Below are 21,420 nucleotides of genomic sequence, written 5' to 3'. Positions count from 1 at the left end.
AGCTGCTGGCTGCAAGGGTCGTTAAGAGTTCACGTTGGTGTAATACGTCCGCTAAGTGATCCGGTGGTAGATGATTAAACGGGACAAGTACCATTACCGACGTTCAATTTCAATCTTCGGGAACTCTTCGTCGTTAATCTCCTTTTCCATTCGGCATGAAACTTCTTCCAAACGAAGGGCAAGCAGTGTCCACCGCCTTGAAACTCAACAATTTTCAGCCATATTACTCTCTTCGATATTGGTTCTTATAACTCACCGTGAGAAAGAAAGGAGGAAACACAATTTCGAGAGGCTTATACTCAGGGACTCTCGAGCCTACATCGATCCGGCCGTAAAAAAGTCAATTGACTAAAACCATGGAATTTACATTTCAATTCGACTCCTGCAATCTTTGAACTCGCTGGTTGAAGAGGGCCTCCGTCGACGGCACTGTACCGCGGATAAAAGTATAGACATCGTAACTCTGTACATGGTGGAGTAGCGACGATGGCGGTGGAGGTTGCTGGTCGGACGAATGAAAGGCAAGCCTTCGCCGGGTAAGGACGAAGGGCAAGTACGAAGAACTGGAGGAAGAGGCGAAGGAGGTGGTGGCTGAGAAATGCCTCGATATATCAGCGCTAAGCTGCTCTGTCAGACGCACTCAGATATTATCCTGAATATGGTTGATGGATGCGGAGAAACTCTTCTCCCCGTGGTGGAAACCCTCGTCAATATATGTATATTATAAATATACACGCTTGCTTATTGTTCGGTCAAGATCCAGAATTCGGTTCTCGATTAACCTCCGGAGCTTTTTATCAGCGCGAGCAGCAACGGATGTAGGCACACCTACACGTACGCCTTCGAACTCGGAAATTCAATTATAACTTGGAGTTGTGCGGGTGCATCGATTTCTTTTTCCGCGGCTCAACCAGAGATATGAACTTGAACATTTCGTTGAAAACTCTGCCAGGCTGTCACCGATAACTTCCATTGCTCATTTTCCGCTGAAATAAACTTCCTGACCTTCTTCGTGCGGACTGAAAATCACCATCCCGACGACAAAAGCCTTGCAGCTTTCGGAAAGGAAGCTGCGGGACTGCAGGGAATGTAATTTGGAATTATCAGGGTTGACTAAGCTGGTCAAATAGAGGTTCTTTTTATGGGACCCTCAAAGCGACAAAATTGGAAACAGTCGTGAATGTGTGCATTCCAACAAGAACAAAATAGTTCTTGCCCCCATTCAGACATTCGCATACAGTGGGTTACGTGCTTGCCAACTCAAGCCCACAGGCAGCGAAACTTATTTGCTGCTCTCAAAGTTACACAGAGGCTAGATTAATCCGTTCCATACTGGTACTTTCACGTGCTGATTCAGACTTTCATTCCTCTCGCAGCGGTTCTCTTTGCATTCGGGTATCTGACCGCCCTTTATTCAAAGTGTCAGAGACCCTAAAAAGCTCTAAACTGCCAAGTTGTGGTGTCTCGTAATTTCTTCAACTTCTTCGATGAAACTGATTCGACCGCGTATGGTACGTATCGATGATAAAACTAAATGGTATATCAGGTCCATTTCTGCTTCGATTGCCGCGTTCCAAACGCGACTCTCAATATCAAAGAGCCGGTACGTATCCAGCTTCCGTAGCAACTTTCAACCGCGACTTTATGACTCTCTAAAACTCTCCGAAGCTCGAAGAACCTTCCTGAAAGTACGACAACTAGCAGAGCACGCTAAGCACTTTCTATCGGGTACATGAGATCATAGAGTTCAAACTCGTTCATCTTTAAAGACCAGCCTGGAAGTTTCTTACGGTTTTGTTTTTTCCTTCTTCTCAAACACAATTCATGGGACGCGGTTTAGTTCACCTCCCTTCTCTCTCCCACAAAAGTTTATCAACCGGAAGCTGTATGGAATAAAAAAAAAAAAAAAAAAAAACAAAGTAAAAGAAAACAGGTATAAAAAAAAACCACCTACGGTTAATATCGACTACTGTTTCTTCGAGTTAAGGGCTGTACTCTTCTCTGCATTCAGTCTTACTTCGAATCTTATAGTCCGTCTTAGAGTATCTCGTTCTATCTCTCTGACTTGGGACAGCCCTCTAATGAGGCTGGCTCTCCTAATTGGCAAACCCTCTTAGAAGTCAGAACTTGGACAGCTGCTACTGCTACCCTAGGTTAAGGCTTGAGAAACGGAAGCGGAAGTGCAAGCAGATATTTATTTGGCTCCCGCACTCTGATGAGAGATCATTTTAGGTTAGAAACTCCGAGTAGTTACTTTTCGAATTGATCCACGATTTTCCTATCACGCTTCCGTACTTCTTTCGCCAACTAATTACCGCTCAGTTCAGTAATTTGGCATTAGCGGATGTATTATATACACCAGATACTATTTCCAGTTTTGCTGATTTTGGGAATCCAAAAACTAGACTAGATAATTTACTTATTTTCCCTTCTACATGACTGAAAGTGCGATGTTTTCATTTTCGAATTAAAGAAATTTCGAATTGACAAATCGGTAAGCGATTCGTGCAGCATTGGGGAAGAACTAAAATGACGGATAGTGCTTTTTATTTACGGAAGCATCTGATTCAGTCGCTTTTTCACCCCTTTGCGAGGTACAGCGTTCGTTCCTTGAACCGCATAGCACCCCGAAGAGCATTCACTTTTCCTCTCTCAACGAATGATTACCGCTAAATGCTCTCCGGTAAGTTCCTTGTACCACTTTCCCGATGGTATTAATGAAATGCTGAACTCATCCTTACATTTTTCTGTGAAAAATTACTTGAGACTATCCTCAACTAATTAGCATAGTGTATACATATAGCTAGCTGCTAAGAGTTTCTGTAATCGAGTTTTTATGTAAGTGGACCCAGAAAATTCTGAAACCCACTATTTCTCTGTCTCTCTCTCTCTCTCTCTCCTCAATGGGATTTCACTCAAAATAGGGACTCTATGAAATAATGTTAACCACAAATTATTTATCGGGAACAAATGCCAGGATCATGAACAGAGTCGCAATAGAAATCATCCCTCCATTCGCGCCGGGTGAAAGTTATTCGTTTATTCGTTCCACGAATTATATCCCACTGCTGCCCGACTGTCTTTGGCTGTAAATGTGTTAATCCCAATTGATTATCACTCCAGAGTTTTAATTGATTGGCTGGAATCGCGCAACATGATTAAGAAACAAGAAACTACCATTGCTGGGTGAAATATCAAAGAGTTCTAAAGTACCAAGGATCCCTCTCAGCTACTGGACTGAACAAAGTATCCCTCCGTATCCTTCTCATTCTCTCTCTCTCTCTCTATCGTTCTTCGGGTGTCTTTCTTCCTCTTCATCACTCTCCGCTTCATGTTCTACACTACATCACCGGCCATTCTCATCCATTATTACAGACCGATAGTACAACACGAACTGTGAGATCAATTCCAGAGTATAATCTGTTTCGCTTCGCGGTTAGAGTCGACCATTTTTTAAACACCTGAAAATGGAAGAATCGAATTAGCGTAATGTACCGATCTCATTGCGCGGCAAAAGGTGTAATGAGTTCGAAGATGATGACGAATTTGAATAGATGGGAAACTGGGATTGCCCGAAAACGGACAGAATTCTACAGCTACGTCGCAGACGAGTCGGTAATACGAGTGACTAGGCGGTGCTGGGTGCAGGGCAAGGGATTAACGTGGCTGCGAGAATAGATTACATTAATATATAACAAACCAGTAGCGCCACCTGGGTTTTAATAACGAGGCTATACAGTGAAACGAAAGTAGGCACCAACGTGCCCACCCGCCTTCCGTCGTATACCAAAGCACTATTACATGATTTCCATAATCTAGGGTTGGCTCTGTCTTCTCCGGGTCTCAAAAATGCAAAATACATTTCCAAGCAAAATTGCACGCACCGCTCTGCTCTACGCCTCTTTCGGCGGCTATTCACATGAAAATTACAACATATCAGATATTTTTTAACACCTTTTCTTGTAGTATCGATCGATGACTCGTTATCGGTGATTGACGAATGTATCGTCCTCGGTTACACACCGTGGACACGTAAATACTGTGACCATTGTGACCATCGGTGTTAGGGTTCCCCAGGATGGCTATGGGGCAGTTAATGTCTAGATTTCCTTGGCACGTTCATCGACCAAACCCACGTTCAGTGGTTTAATTTACCCGTAGCAGTGTAGCGGTGCACTTTGCGAACGATTTCCAGATGCACTATAAACGCTGGAACCATAAATCTTCGGGAATCCGATACGTGACCAAGAGATCGAGAGTTTAGAACAGCTGATTCGAGATACAAGAAGCAAGAGTTGCAACACTGTAGAGCTTGGCAGGACACGGGGAATGGGGGAAAGGAGAAAGAGGATCGGTGGTCGCCGCGAAGGAAGTTGGTGCGAGAAGAGAGGAAGGTTAGAGTGTGAGCCAGGGTGTAAATTTCCATTGTTTTCTCTTGAAAGAGGTGCAGGGATCCAGCCTTTGTAAACTCTGCCGACGTTTAAGTACTTACCATCTCCTTGCGGTTCCTAACTTTCTTTTATAACTTTCATTATTTCACGGACCACGAATATACCTTGGCTACTAAAAAAAGAAGAAAGATATAATAATCATAATAGTAAGAAAGGAGCGAACCCAACAAACGGACGCCCTTTCATTTTAACCTATCTCTGCGACATGCGACACTGGGAAAATTTTAAGTCAAAATATTCCTCACTTGAAAAAGTCATGCTTCATCTCATTTTTATACGTTATATCACCACGGCCATTCTTTTTATTACTTTCTTTCTATAACCGACTCATTCAATCGCGATATCATCAACGTTTTTAACCGGTATAAAACTTGCGGATTTGTAGAATTGATTTATCATTTGTTTTAAGAAGAAGCGGAAGAAAAGAAACAACGAGACGTAGAATAACCGTGCTCGCCTAGGAAGAACACTCGACGTACTTTGTTGAATAAAATAACAATCATTGTATTTCGACGAAATTCACTACGCGTTTGCCCTCAGATATTCCGACAAGTAAAACCGAGAGAATTCGAGTCCACCGGGTAATTTATTTTCAAATAAAAATTTAGATGAGCTTTATTTCATCAAGCTTCCATCCGCTCCCTCGGAACATCTTCTTTCAAGTGGCCTTACGAAACGGTACGTCGGTTAATTCAAAAAATGATGAGGGGGAAAAATTGCAAAGAAATATGGAAATTGAGAGGAAAATTTTTACTCATATAATTTTAATCGCAGTATCGTACCAAGGGGTGTACATAATTTGAGCAGGAGTTTTCATTCAAGAATTCATCTCGGACTTGGGATAACAAGTTCGGTCGGTTATTCGTCTGAGTCGGTGCAAGGGGAAATTCCGAATTCACCAATGGTTTCCATACACGAGACACCAGCTGCATCGAGGCTAGTCGCGTTGGTTTAAAGATTCGCCGTTACCTTCGACGGCGTTACATCCCTGGTTCATTTGAATATCAACTAAAAGTTACCGGGTCTAGAATCGAGTTTCAAATAAAGATTAGCCGCGATTCCATTCGCTACTGTACAACGCCGGCCATAAGCTGACGGCATTTTCCTTCGCCGTTTAATGACTGCAGTGCAGGTATCGTTACATGAACCCCGGTTTTTAGTGCGGTCTTTTAGTTTCCCGTCCGATATTCCGCGCCTCCTATCTGTCTCTAAACCCTGAGGCAATCTCGCAAATGCACCGGCACATCCTTCCGTCCTTCTGTTGGTCCTTTACCACGGGTCTTAGTAAAGGAGGAATTCTGTACAGGCATCTGCCCCTTCGTAAATTTTCGACAATACCCATGCCGTGCGATCGGACCTGTAAGCTTTGAAGATTAAACTCAACAATAGTACCAAATTATACGATACGATTTCTCCTTGGCGTGAAAGAGCAAGGCTTCATATTCGCTTCAAACCGATATTCACAACGTGCCAAATTTTGACAAGTCTTAAATTCATGGTGCTTATTGCTCACTGATTTCAGGTTTGAGGTGTAAGATAGTGAATCTAAACAGAAAAACGAAAGCTTGAATATTTGTTGCTCCAAGCTTTCGGATTAAAAATAACGTTTCTTAGGTTGGAAGAATTGCGATAATTATTTTGCATGATTTTTCGGGCTGCTCTGGTAAAGAATGCGAAAAACAGGGTTTAAGCCCACCACCTTGGTCTCGCCAATTTGAATTTCGCAATCCTCGAAGAGTAGAATCCGTGACGAACAGGCCAAAAAACTCACGGAAACGTCTCTTCTGATAAAAAAGAAGTCCGCGATCGCGTTTCTCGATAAAGAGCTGAACGGGCTTGACTTGAAACCTGAAGAAAACGATCACCCGGCAAGCGAGTAATCGCCGATCGAGCTGCGAACCTATTCGATGACGAAAGGACGGGCACTCGTAACGAGACCTCTGTAACTCAAAATGAGTAATTCATAAGATAACAGCCGTGTAAATCTCACTTTACGATGTCGAGTCTAGCCTGGAATTATCGAGGGGGAGATTCCTGGCCGATGGTTGGGCGCGAATGGGAAGTTGGAGGAACCGGAGACGGGGCGATGTCGGAGATATCAAATCGGCAAAGTCCAGCTAAGAACGAACAGCATCCTCTTACGTGTCTTGACCGTAATACACTAACCTGTTCCTGGGAGGCTCTCGGAGGCGTAAAACTCCACTCTTATAAATGGACAGAACTCGTCTCGAGCGGACCGATATAACGAAGAGGAGGAAACTCTTAACTAGTTAGTACAGTTATCGTGAAAGCTCGTATAACTTGGCAGCACGGAGTTTCACCTAAGAGGCATGGTATAGGTGTATTATTACAGTTTTACCGGCGATATGAAGTGGCGGATTAATGAGCTTACACCCTCGCAGTAAAACTAATCTTTTCGAGACGACCGAGGATAAATAAAATTCCGATCGTAAAGGAATACTGGAAAACATGGAGCTTGCGAAAAGAGACGGTTAACAGTTGCGAATTTCAACAGACTGAATGTCAGAGAGAAAGAAAAAAAGAGAATTACGAGAGGAAGGAGGAGGTAGATGGATAGATATGTAGGTAGATTTTATTAATCCACAGCAATACTGAATAAGGATATCCTTCTTTGCTTTACAAAAGAGTAGCATGTAAGGCAAACCGATAACTTTACAAAAGTGATGCTTAACCTAAGACCGAGTGCAAAAAAGTTAACAAATAAACGAAATTACATCAAATTAGAAAACCATGAGAAAAAAAAAGAGAAAGAGGGCAATATTGATATTGAAAATTAATCCAATCAATTGAATTATATACATACATTATTATATCCATACACACACCTGTCGTTTAAATCTGTTCAGCAATACCTTTATATCTTATCTGTGATTTATAGGTAAAACGTCACGAATGCCTGTTGTAGATATAACTAATGACTTTGCACCCTTTGCAAACTGAACAACGATTAATCACTGTCGTTTGCCGTGCAGAGGACTGTATGGTTTATACCTACGCGATAGTTTAAAAAGAAAATTTCATCCTCCCGCAGCCACCGTCGCGTTACCCCGTCGATGATCCCTTTCTCCGCGTCGATTAAGGGGATCCGATTGTTCCTTGGACTTCCGGAATATATTACAACTGTTACTCGGATGGATTTTTATATCCATTGATCTATTTTTCTACGGGGTTACTTGAATGTTTTTCAAATTTTCATCGATTTTATGCGGAAAGAAGACTTGTAAACTTGTGTTTACTTTCATTTTGTATAGGTTTCTTTCTCCCGTAAAATATACCGAATCGAAAAAAGAAATTTGCGAAATCTTTTGGAAGAATTCATTGAGAATTCAAAAGATCGGATGCATAACCAAAGATCAATGAAAACGAGCCGTAGAAACAGTATTTTTTCAATTCAAATCAGTTCAATTATTGGTTAAAAAACAATATCGACTATTATCGAAACTTTTTATCGGCTGTGCTTTCTTTTTGTCACAAAATAACTTTTGTATGCATGAGTTTAAAGCGAACCGCTATGTTTGTTTCGGATTTTGTTTATCACTTTTCGAAATCATATGATAAAATTGAATTTAGAAATTGAAAATAAAATTACCACCGTACAATCGTATAGTAAAATTTTCGAGGACTTCAGTTTCCGAGTAATTAAAACTTAAAATCTAAATCTAAAGTTAGCATTAAACTCTAACAGCACGTTAAAAATATGCCACCGATTGTTGAGAAAAATGACCTACAAGCCGACAAAGAATGCAGTATGCGTGTAATTATTTATACACCACGTTGCCTTATTATGCCATACTCTCTGTCGCTTGTGTTTCCTCAACCGCTCTGTGAAAGCGAGTGATATTTTTCCATCGAATGCACTCGCGTTACAAAAATAAATGGCAAAAGTATCCGATGTGCTTGTGGGAACAAAGGTTTCTATCCTTGTACGGAAGCGAGGTAAAAATCGTTCACGATTTATAATGCAGTGTTATTATTGTTTATAATTATTGCATTGAAGGCCGTTTGTTTGTGCAACGTGTCTCTGCAGTTGTCTTATTGTTCACATCTCTTATTATTCCTATGTATAATTAATATACACGATGTACCATCGAATGGTAGCCTGTGAAGTATCTCGTATCTTTGGTATACATGATAAGGTGTTTTCATTAAATCGAATTGTCGGCTCATTTTTCATTTGCTATGCCAAAAGAACGTTTTCAACAGCGTAAGAAACGCGCTCTGTTTCTCATCACATCCACGCGGTGGTATTCGGTTCGGATTTTCACCCACCCTTGCCATGGGGAGCAGCCCTTAAATGTAAGGATTTATATCCTACCAGGACTACGTGATATCCGGTAGACGTGTGTTTTACATCAGCCACTTATCACGGGCGCGAGAGCAAAACGTTTTACGGAGTAGTTTCCTTTTTTCATTAATTTATATACACCTAGAGCGAAACGAGTGTTAATTTTTAATCGTAGATATATTTTTCCCGGATTCTAGTTTATACAACATTTTTTTTCATCGTTATTCATTCAATTATTCAGCTAACGGGGATGTGTTTAAATACAGACGAGATGTGACGTGAAGTAATGAAATGAGAAAAATACCCACGATTGTGTGTTTCAATGCTAAGTTTACAAGTGTATGACATACAAGATGCAGAGGTGAAGAAATTCGCTTAAAAACTGTGAAAGTACCAGGACCAGACCGACCGTCAATTTGCGGGTGACGCAATTTTAATGGCCAAAGTTCTACACCTAACTTAAAGCCAAAGTGTTGGGGGAAAATTATTATGGAAAAAAGTTGAATGCAAATTTCGTTTTCAAAACTAAATTTTGAGTATAAAGTTTCTGCTTCGACCTTTCGTGAAGTTGTGTAGAAAAAAAAAAAAAAAACAAACAAAAACAACAAAATAAAACAGTACTTCCATAATTTAGGTTTATTATAATTTCGCCTCTATTAATACAAGACAATTAATTTCATTTTGGAATCAGTAACTTCTGAATTTTTTGAATTCTCCGTGGGTTGGAAATGTATTGTAATTTGGAAGCCCGGAAATTCAGTCCACTAAAATTGTTGCATACATTTGCAAAATAAAAGCTGATATACTTTTCGAATAAAGAACAATGCAGCAAAATTAACGAATAAAATAATTTAGCAAAAATGTGCATCAGGTCACGCGCATCGAAATTGGGAAACGATTTATCTCTACGGGAATGCGGCAGGTGGTGATATTCAGCCAAACAAACGCGTGCATTTGGTTAATCCCTTTAATTGCACTATATGTAATAAGTACAATAAACAGCAACCCTTCGCGTAAGCTCGGCATTTGAGCGTGCCAAAATGGAATTAGATAACGTGAACGTTTAATTGAAACGCCGTAGGCGCGCGTGTTGGTGATACGTGTTACGACAGAAGGAATTTATAGGAACCGTTTCGAAACTTTATAACCGACACGTGGAGAAAATTTGACCTGCAAATTTCATTTCCGCATTGAATTTTAGTTCGATTTTTTTTTTCCTTGTGTTTTAGACACCCGGTGTTGTTCAGATGCATTTTTTGTGCATTTTTTTCGTCGACACTTTAGCAAAGGAAAACAAATTTTGTCAGTAATTAATTATCCCGTATTGTAATTTCCAGCGAAATTTGAATCGATAACATACAGTGTGAATGAAAAAGCACTGAGAATGTTTTTAGAGGATCCTGTTATGTTCTTAATTTTATACACTATAAGGTTTTATTTGGGATTTTGCGATGTGTTATATTTTATATTAAAGTTTGAGCAAGTACAATTTATAGAATGAGATTGAATTTACTAAAGCAAAGACATCTCAGAAGCGGGATGATGAAAAGAAGGCGATATAATGTATGAGATCTCTAATTCCAGTGTGATTTGTATGTTAATATAATGTTATTACATGTGAAGAATCGATTAGCAGTGCAAAAGAGGTCGCTCAATAAATTTAGTTAAAAAGATATTATAAATTTGAAATTGTATAAACATAAAATGATTCGAAACAGGAAACAAATTACAAACAAATAGGCGATTCGTAATGGGAAATGGGAATGAAAACAGTGGCTCACAGCCTCAGACGTAATTCTTGGCGACTGATTATTTGTAACTTTAATTTTGATTCACGGAAAACAGTGATTTCATTAAATTCTAGGATATAAATGACTCGTCGACTCACATTAAGATAACAGGTTCTTTGAGAACTCGCAGCGAAGTTGACAGCATAAATTGCACGGCTCAAACAATGTGACGTCCGTTAGATTGAATTACAGATGATACGAGGATCGATGGTTGAGACAAGCCTCTTGTTCAGTTGCGCGATACGGAAAAGCCTGGCATGGTACAGAAATCCGAGTCAAAGTTCAATCGAAATAAAACCAAGCGAAGCAAGCGATCCGTGCGAAGCGCTAATTGCTATGATACAAACAGAATAAATGTTAAAAAAAAACACCAAGTTTACAGAGGATGTCTGATATGATTAACCTACTCCTTGCGGGCGAGATAAAATTTCTATCGCTGATAATTTCTGATGCGTGAATTCAAATGATGCATGTGACTAACGAGTCTGCGTATACTGGTCAGGATCTTAGGCCGTTTCGCCTAAATCCAATCGAGAATCGACGAAAATACGGTGATCAGCCGGGGTAGCGCAAATAAAATAGAGGATAACACGTGACTCGGGTATACGTAGTATAGATCATCCATCAACAGTTTAACATACCCCTCGATCCGTTACAGCACCGTATTCATTCTCCGAAAGAATCGCCTGCAAAAATGAAACAAATCAAAGGATTTCAGTTCTAAGTTGTGGAATTCACATTTTTTTTTTTGTTTTTTTTTTGCAGCTGCATCAACAGGGCAGACTTGATAAGAGTCCACGACGGAAGAGGTACGACCGCACCATCAATAGCCGTGCTCTGCAACCATGGTGCCGAAATTGAGGTCCTCAGCACCGGCGCTGATCTCTACGTCGAGTTCGTCGCGAATTCAGACTGGCCTGGTCAAGGCTTCAAGGCAATATTCCAGTTCCAACCCTTGGACGACTCGCCGCCTTCTCTTGGTAAGTTGAGTAATTGAAAAATTCAAATATTTTCAATAAAGCCTGCTCGGTGGGCGGAGGAGAGATTTACAAAATTCAATGGGTTATCATTTTTGATGTGCAATGAACATGCGTTCGGCATTGCCCTGCAGGAATGAAGCTCTACGGGCAAATCGAGGCAATCTAATAACAAACTCGACACGCCTTCCGGAGGAAATATTATATACCCACCTCATACATTTTTGCCTGAATATTTTCTGTCAAAGGGGGAAAAAAAAGTCGCCTGGGGATTAACTGCAAACCGAAGTCTTTTCTCGGCTGGGTAAATTTATATTTCTTTTCGTTATTCAGGGGGTTGAAAAGGAGATCGGTTGTTTCTTTTTTTTTTCTTTTCTTTTCTTTTCTTTCACATCCAAGACATCTGTCCGCGAGTTGTTCATCTTCGAGATTGAAAATATTCGACGAAGCATTCGCGAAGATTTTAATCAAGTGCAATTTCAAGCACCTTGAAAATCGTGCGTGCAAGGTGTTCCGATTTTACGTGAGCCGATTGTTCTGTTCTTGTTTTTCTTTTTTTTTTTTTCTTCGTTTTTCGCTCAGTCACCCTGAGCGATGTGCACGAATTAGTTTACGATCTTCAACTCGGGGGAGAACACACGTCTTGAAAGGGAACTTTGGCCCTTTCGGGAGACTGATCTCTCTCTGGGGATTTTTTTTACTCTCGACCCAGTCTTGTATTAGAGTTGCTTTGCGTAATAGAATACGGGTGTCTAGACCTTCTCCCTTTGGACTAGCCTGTTCAGAAGTTGACTGAACGGACGTTCAGAGACAGAAGATACATTTCACCGCCATTTCATAGTCGTTTGTTTTCTTGTCACATCGTAATATTTGGTCATTTGTGTTTTACTGGTCCATGTTTTTTTATTTTTTTTTATATTCTTTGAGCGACGCTTCAAGCTAATACGAAGTTATCAGTGGTACAATGACCGGAACTCTTTTATTCTTTTAAACTGAACCAACGAAACCAGATCATCAAATGATATTATCAGCGATGTTTAAAAACAATCACAAGTCCAGATTTCCATTGTCAAGTCAGTGATTGGAAAGTAATTTTGAGGAGGTAAAAAAAAATTTGATCGATTGTAATTTTATTTCCTATTATTTTCAAATCAACTTTTACGAACCTCTAGGTTATAACCAAATCCAACAAATTTTGAAATGGGGAAAAAACATTCACACGATTTCTTTTCCAAAAGGTTAAAAGAATACTTTAACTGATCTTTCACATAATATACTATTCATACACAAAATAATAATCGTTGTCAGCTTTCGTATCTGGAATGAGTTTGAGGTCTGGTTAGCGACGTTGTGTCAGTAAAGTGAAGCTCCGTGTCGAAAGCTCGATTAGGAGTAGCGCAAGGGGGATGAAACTCGAATGGTAAGACAGCTTTGCAGATACCTGCCGAGCTTGAAAGCTACCGGAAATTTTCCGCTGAGTTTCCCGTCGGTATACGATAATCTCAGGAAAAGCGGGGTCGATCAGAAAACCTCGACTCTTGTATCGACTGCCGTATTTTCTCACGACAATTTCGCTTATCCTTGGAAAGGAAAACTTCCTTTTTCATTACCATCTGCACCAATTGTGACACAACCTCGTGATTGAAAATTTCCTCACTATCAAGAAATTCTCAAGGCTGCAACTCAGTCTTAAATAAGTAAAAGGTAATGAGTAATAAAAAAAAGAATTGCCGGATAGCTAGTAAATTTGTATGAAATTAATGCGTGGAAAAAATTCGACAATCGTTGTTTTCAGTTCACGGTTACATGATTGGGAAATAATGGTCATGGTCTTCAGACTTCAGAATGTAATTTATTTTAATTCGCCTTGGCATTCGACTAAAAATTATTCTAGTAAAAAATACTCGTGAATGAGAGGCTTTCAGCTACTCAAAGTACTCTGACAACGAAACGGCAAAGTTCTTCATATTACCGTTGCTGGTGTGGCGAGAAAAAACCAGTCTACATATTTTGTTTGTATAATATTGAAAAGCGATGTGACTCTGACGATGAGACACAGAAAATTTTTCCGATTTTCACTTCCTGAGGAAGAAAGTACGGACAGTTTTTTCAAAAAATGTAGAATATAATGTACTACAGTCAGTTTAGCGTTGTGACTGAAAGAATTTCTAATTCAGAGGGTGCGATATATTCCGCGTGTAAACGAGCGGGAGAACGTGAAAAAAGAAAAAGAGAAATAAAAAAAGCAAAGAGGAACGTAGAGGGGGCGGCGAGGGGGTAAAGGAAAAAAAGATTTTTCGATGAAAAATACTTTGAAACGGGAGGTAGAAATAAATCAAAAGAGACAAGAGAGGGGTGGAGGTGAGACCCTTACATTAAGCCAGATTAGCCAGGTTTGTGCCTGCGAGACAATTCCCGGCAGTAATTATAATGGCCCTGTATTTTCCGTTGGTAATTACAATAATGTGTTACAGAGGTGGACAAGGTCGCCCCTGGGGCTGTCACTGGGACTCCAAGGTACTCGGTCATTGGACCGGCTGTCAGTGCAACGAGTAAGTACAACGCTAGTACATTGGAACCAACATGTTTTCCACGCCCCATATATTTCCGACTTTTTCATCCTCGCTCTCTATTTTGTTTCTTGCTTATTTGCTCATTTTTTCTCCCCGTTTTTACTCCCCGGAGTATATTACGTGTTCGTAGGTACCAAAAGCTTTTAAAACTACCCGCACACTCGCTTTTTTTGCTGCCGGATTTGTATAATCTATAATACCGACCTTCATACCTGTGCATATTTGCCTCTGTGTCACGTATGAATACATATGAATTACACACGTTTGAATTGGCGAAAATGAGAAATTTTCTCGCTTGGCGACACGCCGGCTGAAGCGTTTATTGTTGGGTAGAAAGATAATAAGGATTCTTATTCTCAGTCGGAGACAAAAAATAGAAGCGATGAAAAAGATTGATGCTACTACCCAACGTCTTAACATTTCTCTGATAGTTTGCACGATTTCGTGATAACGTCAACGCAGTTTCGTGTTAATTGACGGAGGAAATTGCCAGGGATTTACTCTTTCGTAGACACCTCGATTTGGTATTTTGTCTTGCAAACGAGTCTATCACCCTCTAAATCAGGTTAACACTCGCCAACGGGTTCCCTTGCAATATCGTAAAATGTTCCAAAATTTTCTAAAATTTTCCGACTTTCAAAACGAACGATCTTACGAATTCAAGTGAAATCCGACAGGATCCTGTGACACTTTGAGTAATAAGAATCGCGTGAAGTATAATGTTGAAATTCCTGAAACTCAATGAACAGAGACATTGCAGAATGATTAACTCCTCATTCCTCAACGAATATCCGACATTGTTAACGTCAAAACTAAGCATGGGAAATCAATATGAAATTAATCACAACGAATAATGGCTGTCACCGAGCGATCGTCAAATTGACCATTGACCGACGCTAAGGTGATCGACCTTACAGTTATAATCAAAAAACCATCGTCCGATGTCGGTGAACTTTTCCCAATATAAAGCGGTTCGTATACGAGATTTGGGAATTCAAAGAAAAGTTGTAAAATAAAAATTCTCGTACAGTCTTAAGTACTATATATATATAAGCATGCACGCAGTGGAAACTGCAGCGCTTACGACACATTGATGATGGCCGCTATTCGGATTCGTGCCAGAGGGATCAACGACATCTCCTGATTTTGAACCTCGATAATGCGTCTACCATACGTATATAATATCGATTCTTCGAAACCACACCACGCGACTTACCGTCCGCGCAATTTCCACATTGAAGATTATGGCATGCCTCTGTGCAGAGGCTGCGTCACGTGTCTATATATATATATAGTATGTTCATCGTAAATATTATATCGATCCTTCCCTATGGTTGAACTTTATCGGCGAGGTATCTACTTCGAGGGTACAAAAAGTGGAAAACTTGGAGCAAAACAGCGTTGGATATTGTTATTCAGCCACGTACTGAACAAAATTGCACCTCGTTTAATACGGGCTTCACACGAAACTCCTCAAACCTCCTCCTTTACGATCTTTCTTCGATCGAGGAAATACCTCAGAAACATCGCTTGAAATTTCCCAACCACGCTTTCTTACACGGAATTTTGCAAAGCTCAAAAATTTTGACTGTTGGATGACGGTAAAGTTTGGGGACAACATCGAACAAACAACGGATTATTCGGATATTTTTAATGAGCTGCTGTTGCTTTTTTGAGAAACTATAAGACCGTGGTTTGTTTTTTTTTTTTTTGGATTTTTATTCTCGCGTTACCTAATTAAGCTGCAAGTAATATAGGAGGGGAAAAAATGCAATGGCGGTTTTGCTTCGTGACAACGAAAAGAAAATGATGGGAACACTCAAGAACTCTATATTCGAAAAATTTTAACGACAAATTTGACGTGCTGAAGAAAACTTGAACGGCAGGTCGGAAGTATGAATGTAACAATGACACGAGATGCCAGCGAAAGTTTTAAAACATTGTCGTGAGGTAGAGCGATTAATAATTCATTCAACGTTGACAATTCATTTTTAAAGAACGTCTGCACGCGGTAGTAGTTTTATGCAAAATTTATACAGGTTAGCAATGTTTTCTTCATGTACAAAGTGGGTTGTGAAAACTTTACAGCGGCAGTCGCCGGGTCGGTACAAGGGGAAGTAGAATAAAAAGCAGAAAAAATCGAGGTCACGCGAAAACATTTCCCCGCAAAATAATCCAGGGAATTATTGATGTTCGTTACTGTGGGAAAATCAATCTCGGAATAACGGTGCTGAGGAAACGAGCCGATCTTTTTGAAAGCGCGAAAAGTGCACGACGATGAATGCAAATTTGACCTGCAGCCTCGGGCGCAAAAAAACTGCGGTAAACTTTTGAAATCCTTGAACCAGAAGTGACCTTTGACTGGTGAGATACGACGCCGACATTGGTACACGGAATTCAACGCTTCTGTTTGCGTTCACCCTTTCCTCGGTTGGTACGTGCATGCAATGTTTGAAACGGCGACGTTGGCTAGGACGGGCTTCGGTTACGTGACTCAGAAATCGCATCCTTCTCCTTCTCAAGGAACATCCATCCACCTTTCCCCGTTTTATTCAGACCTGCAAAACCACTCCCTGGTTTCTACCTTGTGTCTAATTGGGCCGGCTCCGCTTTTCTTATAGATCCGATACTTTGGAAGAAGATGAATGCCGATGAATTGATATTGCATTTGCAGAATACGACTAAAGTCGTTGTCACGGAGCTTCGGTCACTTTTTCATAAACATCGTTACATTTTTCATATTTTAGTAGGATATACAGTCGATTTCTTGGGATATGAGGATAATTTCGGGATCTGTCATATTTTGTAGTCACTATGCCCGATCTTATTATCAATTGGGTTTGGTTTGTAGTTTAATGACCGTTATTTGGTTATATTCACTGCATGAAAGACGATTGTTTTGTAGTTAGAAAATATTTTAGGAACATTCGGTCACTATTGCTTGTAATAGGCTAAACTTTATATTGTTACCAATGGAGTATCGTACATGAGATATCAAAGGACAAAAGTCGTCGTGAAATCATCTGCGAGGGAATTTTTTCTCAATACCGTAGAGCATCTGGTCTACGCGTTTCCGATTCCGAAAACGGCTGCGACAGAATTCGAATGAAACAGCGACAAGCAATGACTATTTACGAAAAGCTCGCTGCGACATTCGCGGCGCCGTGGATAAAACCATTTTCACTGGCGCAGGTGCGCCTAGATCGCAGGAAAAGTGGTGAAATCTGGGTTTTATAGCACCGATAACCGCGCGTCGCTTCGGCGGAAGGGTGTAATTTGTGCAGCGAGGTTTTTCCGTCTAGGAAAATAACCGAAGAGAAGAACGCCCCGAGGGGTGCGACATCGTTGGGTGTAACGAAACCGGCTCATTTATTCGCGTTACAAGAACATCGAGGTGCCGCAGTCACCGTTCAACGAAAGCTCCGATTGCTTAAACGGCAGGTAACAAGGACGAAGGATCCAGCCTGGCTGGTATCTCTGAAAGCTCGTCGAGCTGCGCCGCGATGCGAGGATGGCTTTGTTATTTATGCCGTCTTCCCCCTGGGGACGGGGGCACGTAACGAAGGGGTTGGAGGGCGGGAATTGGCGTCCCGGAAGTCGAGCCCCTCGCGTCGTCGGCTTGTATCAGCGCCGCGACGATTCTAGGATGGAGTTTTGAGCCTCGCGTTAATTTCAACCCGACTGCCAAAACATCCCAGCCCGGTGTAAATCATTTCTCTTTGCGTTATAGCGCCGTCTATGCGCGATGTACCGACGACGTGTAGGGAGGTACCGCTGCGGGTGCTAATTAGCCGAGTACCTACAGTTGTTCGAGGGTTAATTATTAATAGAGCTAATTTAAATTCAGACTTCATTAATGTTAATCAGTGCAACCTCCACCCTGACGACCTAATTCACCACTCTCAAACATTCGCCTGCTTCGTCCAGCCCCGTTACGGACATTCCACCTGTGCAGTTGGACTTCGCGTGACTTTTGCCTGTCTCTATTTTCTCTCTCTCTCTCTCTCTCTCTCTCTCTGACATTTGCGAAGCTTAAATATATGCTTGTTAACACAGATACGGAAACCAGTAGTAGCATTTAATCAATCAATTACTGAATCAACTTGTACGCAGCTAGAAAAGTTATTTATTTCATTGCGAACTTTCGGTCAACAGAAGATTTTTCCATACGGATAATTAGGTTTATTCTTCGTGGTAGATAAATAATAATGTTGAGAATACGGAAAAACTGATTTTTCGGGCAAAATGAGATGAGTTTTTTAGTTTGCATAAAAATTAATCACTTTCCGAATTGAAACACCATTTTTTCACATTGTCTTAGTCAAATAATTGAATTGCATGAACTCAATGAATCAGAAGTAAATTATTTTTTCCACGGATATGGTATAGCTGAATTATTTCTTAATTTCAAAACTTGCCCACTCTCTGAGAGAAGAATATTTATAACCGCAACTTGTCTTTTTTCTTTCTCTGAAACGGAAGGATACGGGAACAATTCGACGGTCAGTCTTTGTCAGCGACGATACGACAAAGTAAATGTCATCGTGAAAAATTGGAAAAAAATTTTCAACCCTGACTGGGTAAAAGCTTCAAAATCTGTTCATCCATTTTCAATGACGGAAAAAGGAACAGGTACGCTTCATTTTTCATCGTGAAAAAGACGAGGTAGCCAGGATCAGATACATCGGTGACCATTGTTTCGGTCACGAGGACTGGAATTCCCATCTCGATGATGTAACAGAGTTTAAATAATGACGCCGCCGAGCATCCAAGAATAATGTGTCCCCGCACGGTGGCCAAGATTGGTGAATTCGGCGGTCGGGTCAGACCGGCTCCACAATGAGTTACCTCGATTTAGATTAGGTCGAGTTAGATTGAGCCGGGTACGAGACACGTTTACGTACATACTGCTATCCACCCCTCGGATTTGTTCCCTCGGGGCACGTGCGGGGAGTGCATATGTTGCACTTCCTACGTCCTCGGGATCACCGAGAGTGCAATCCTACCGCAGTACGTATCCGACGTCCCTCAGGCTCAGCCTCGTTCCCGGCCATCATTATAGAGCCACATTCTTTCCCGAGATGAGTTTCGAGTCTCTCTTACTCGCCGGCTTCGCGAAGGCTGCCCCGAGTCGGGGCGGGGCTGAAATTCTGAATTTAAAAAGTTTCGAAAGCGCTGAATTTCCAAGTTTTTACCGGCGAAACTTGAAGTGAAAAAATTGAACTTTGACGAAACGTCAAAGTTTTAAATGGGCCGAAACGCGACGCTCAAAGTTCCGAAAGTGCGAAAATGAGAAAATTTCTAAATCCGAATCATCGGAATCCCGAATGATCGAAGATTTTCAGTCCTGTGAATTTCTGGCTTTGAGAAATTTCCCCACTTTGATCTTTCTTTGTTTTGGATTTTCGATATTTTTCATAAGCCACGACGATTTTCCTTAAAATTTAAATGTAATAATGAATACAAAAAGGATGAACGAATTCGATTTCTTTTTCTATAGAAAATTGTCTTAGATTGTGAAAAATGTGGTAAATTCGTTCTATTTCACTCTTCCATAACTGGTTTTCTGACGGAGAAAAGTGTTTTATACTATCAGATTCCAAGAGACTTTTCTTCGTCGCGTCGATATCGTTCAATATTACATGTTTCCAGATTGTATCGATTTTTATCAACAAATAGCAACCTGAATTAGTAATTGCAAAAAGAAACCTGTTCGAGTAAACTTGTGAATAATATCTTTTCCATTAAAATGAACCATCGTAAAACGAAACCGAACGAATATTTACTAAATTTTTTATCATTCCGATAGACGACTTTCGATTGAAAACCGATTTTTCACTCTACGCTTATTACAATTCTGATATTTTCATTTCCTATATCATTAGAAAAATTGTGATAAATCTAAAAATTTCGAGGATGTTATTACCGCGAGAATACAGTAACTTGAACATTTTGAAACAACAATTTGAAATTTATTCCCCAATCTGCGCGTGTAGGCATTTTTCTTATAAATTATTGAGTTCTCACTGAGCAGTGATTCGCTGTGTACTTCAACCCGAATATACGATATAAACCAGAGGAGTCTCAACCCTCAGATAACCCTGTCCAAGTATGAACTGCTACCATTCGTCAGAAGAAATCCGAAGCATTTTTCTAACCGAGCATAGGCACCTGGTACGTGTAATGCCGAGGGTGAATGTATTGACAGTGACATGTGGGGGTGAATTAATATTCCCACATCTGTATCATCTGTACGGTATTCTCGTGTTATTAATATTTACACATATTAATGGAGAAGATTTGTTATGCCAACGTGCATTATTTCGCGTGGTTAAAAATTTTTCAATAATATCACCTCCAGTGTCTGTAATATATCAGAGGGGAAAAAAGTGAACGTTGCGCAACGGAAGGAATCAAATTAAACGAAATCGTATTAGCATTTTAATTGCAAATTTTTTCCTCATAATCGATTTGGCGAAAGTTTTAAAATGGGTGAAAAATTTCCGAGGTAAAATAGTTTTCACATTTTTCCCGAGAGTGAAATTCGTTACCCGGCGAAAGAAAAATTACTTTTTGTAAACATACGAAACTCGGTTTTTTTCACTTTGTACACCGTTAACCTGCATTAGTATGTAAATTGCGTGAAAAAAACTTGTAATGGTTTCGTTTATTACCCGCGATCTGTAACGCGATGTTTTTTTTTTTTTTTTTCGTAAAAATTTCACCCATTCGGCTACGAAAATCTGAGCAATCGTCGAAGATTTCTTCTTTTTCAATCGACGCACATAAACGACCATTTCTCAAACTTCAAAACATCGCGGTGGCTAATATTCCACGTTCAGTTTCCGTAACGTTGAGATAAATCGTTGCGACATTATCAGCGCGATAAATATGTAGGCCTATATAGGTATATGAATACTTAGGCAAATCGTAGCGGCCTCAAAAGGGACGCGAATAATTTACGCAGAAATGTTTTAGTATCGAGAGCGACCGTTTCGATAACAGGTGTTATCGACTACGAGGAGGACGACTCGTTTAGTGCCAGGGTCTCTCTCTCTCTGAGTTTATTACTCGATTTGTATACCTTGTTGCTTTACGTGCCTGTGTTATACTTACCTTCGCCTGCAGAAATACTGACATAAACAGATTGCGTATGGAGCTTTCCACGTGGAATCGGACAAGATTTTAAAGTCGAGTTTGTGATTTTATTCGCTTATCTTATTTCTTTCGAATTTTTTGTAACAACTCCTACTTCAGTCACGAAGTTTCGAAAAATTTGCCGTTTCAACTATATTAGTCAAATGGACATAACTCGAGAACGAA

At 40.4% G+C, this 21,420-nt stretch overlaps 1 protein-coding gene across 1 annotated transcript in view; it reads left to right on the top strand.

Annotated features, from left to right (window-relative positions):
- The window catches only part of LOC107226474 (suppressor of lurcher protein 1), a 366,303-nt gene that overhangs the window by 204,362 nt on the left and 140,521 nt on the right, over positions 1 to 21,420 (top strand). The window contains exons 7-8 of the mRNA XM_046733833.1: positions 11,313 to 11,527; positions 13,999 to 14,076. Of these exons, the coding sequence (XP_046589789.1) occupies positions 11,313 to 11,527; positions 13,999 to 14,076 (293 nt within the window). The remainder of the gene's footprint in view (positions 1 to 11,312; positions 11,528 to 13,998; positions 14,077 to 21,420) is intronic.

This window comes from Neodiprion lecontei, chromosome 1 (genome assembly GCF_021901455.1).
Source record: "Neodiprion lecontei isolate iyNeoLeco1 chromosome 1, iyNeoLeco1.1, whole genome shotgun sequence".
Lineage (NCBI taxonomy): Eukaryota > Metazoa > Arthropoda > Insecta > Hymenoptera > Diprionidae > Neodiprion > Neodiprion lecontei.
The sequence above is the reverse complement of the archived record's forward strand: the minus strand, read 5'-3'. Positions and strand labels throughout refer to the sequence as shown.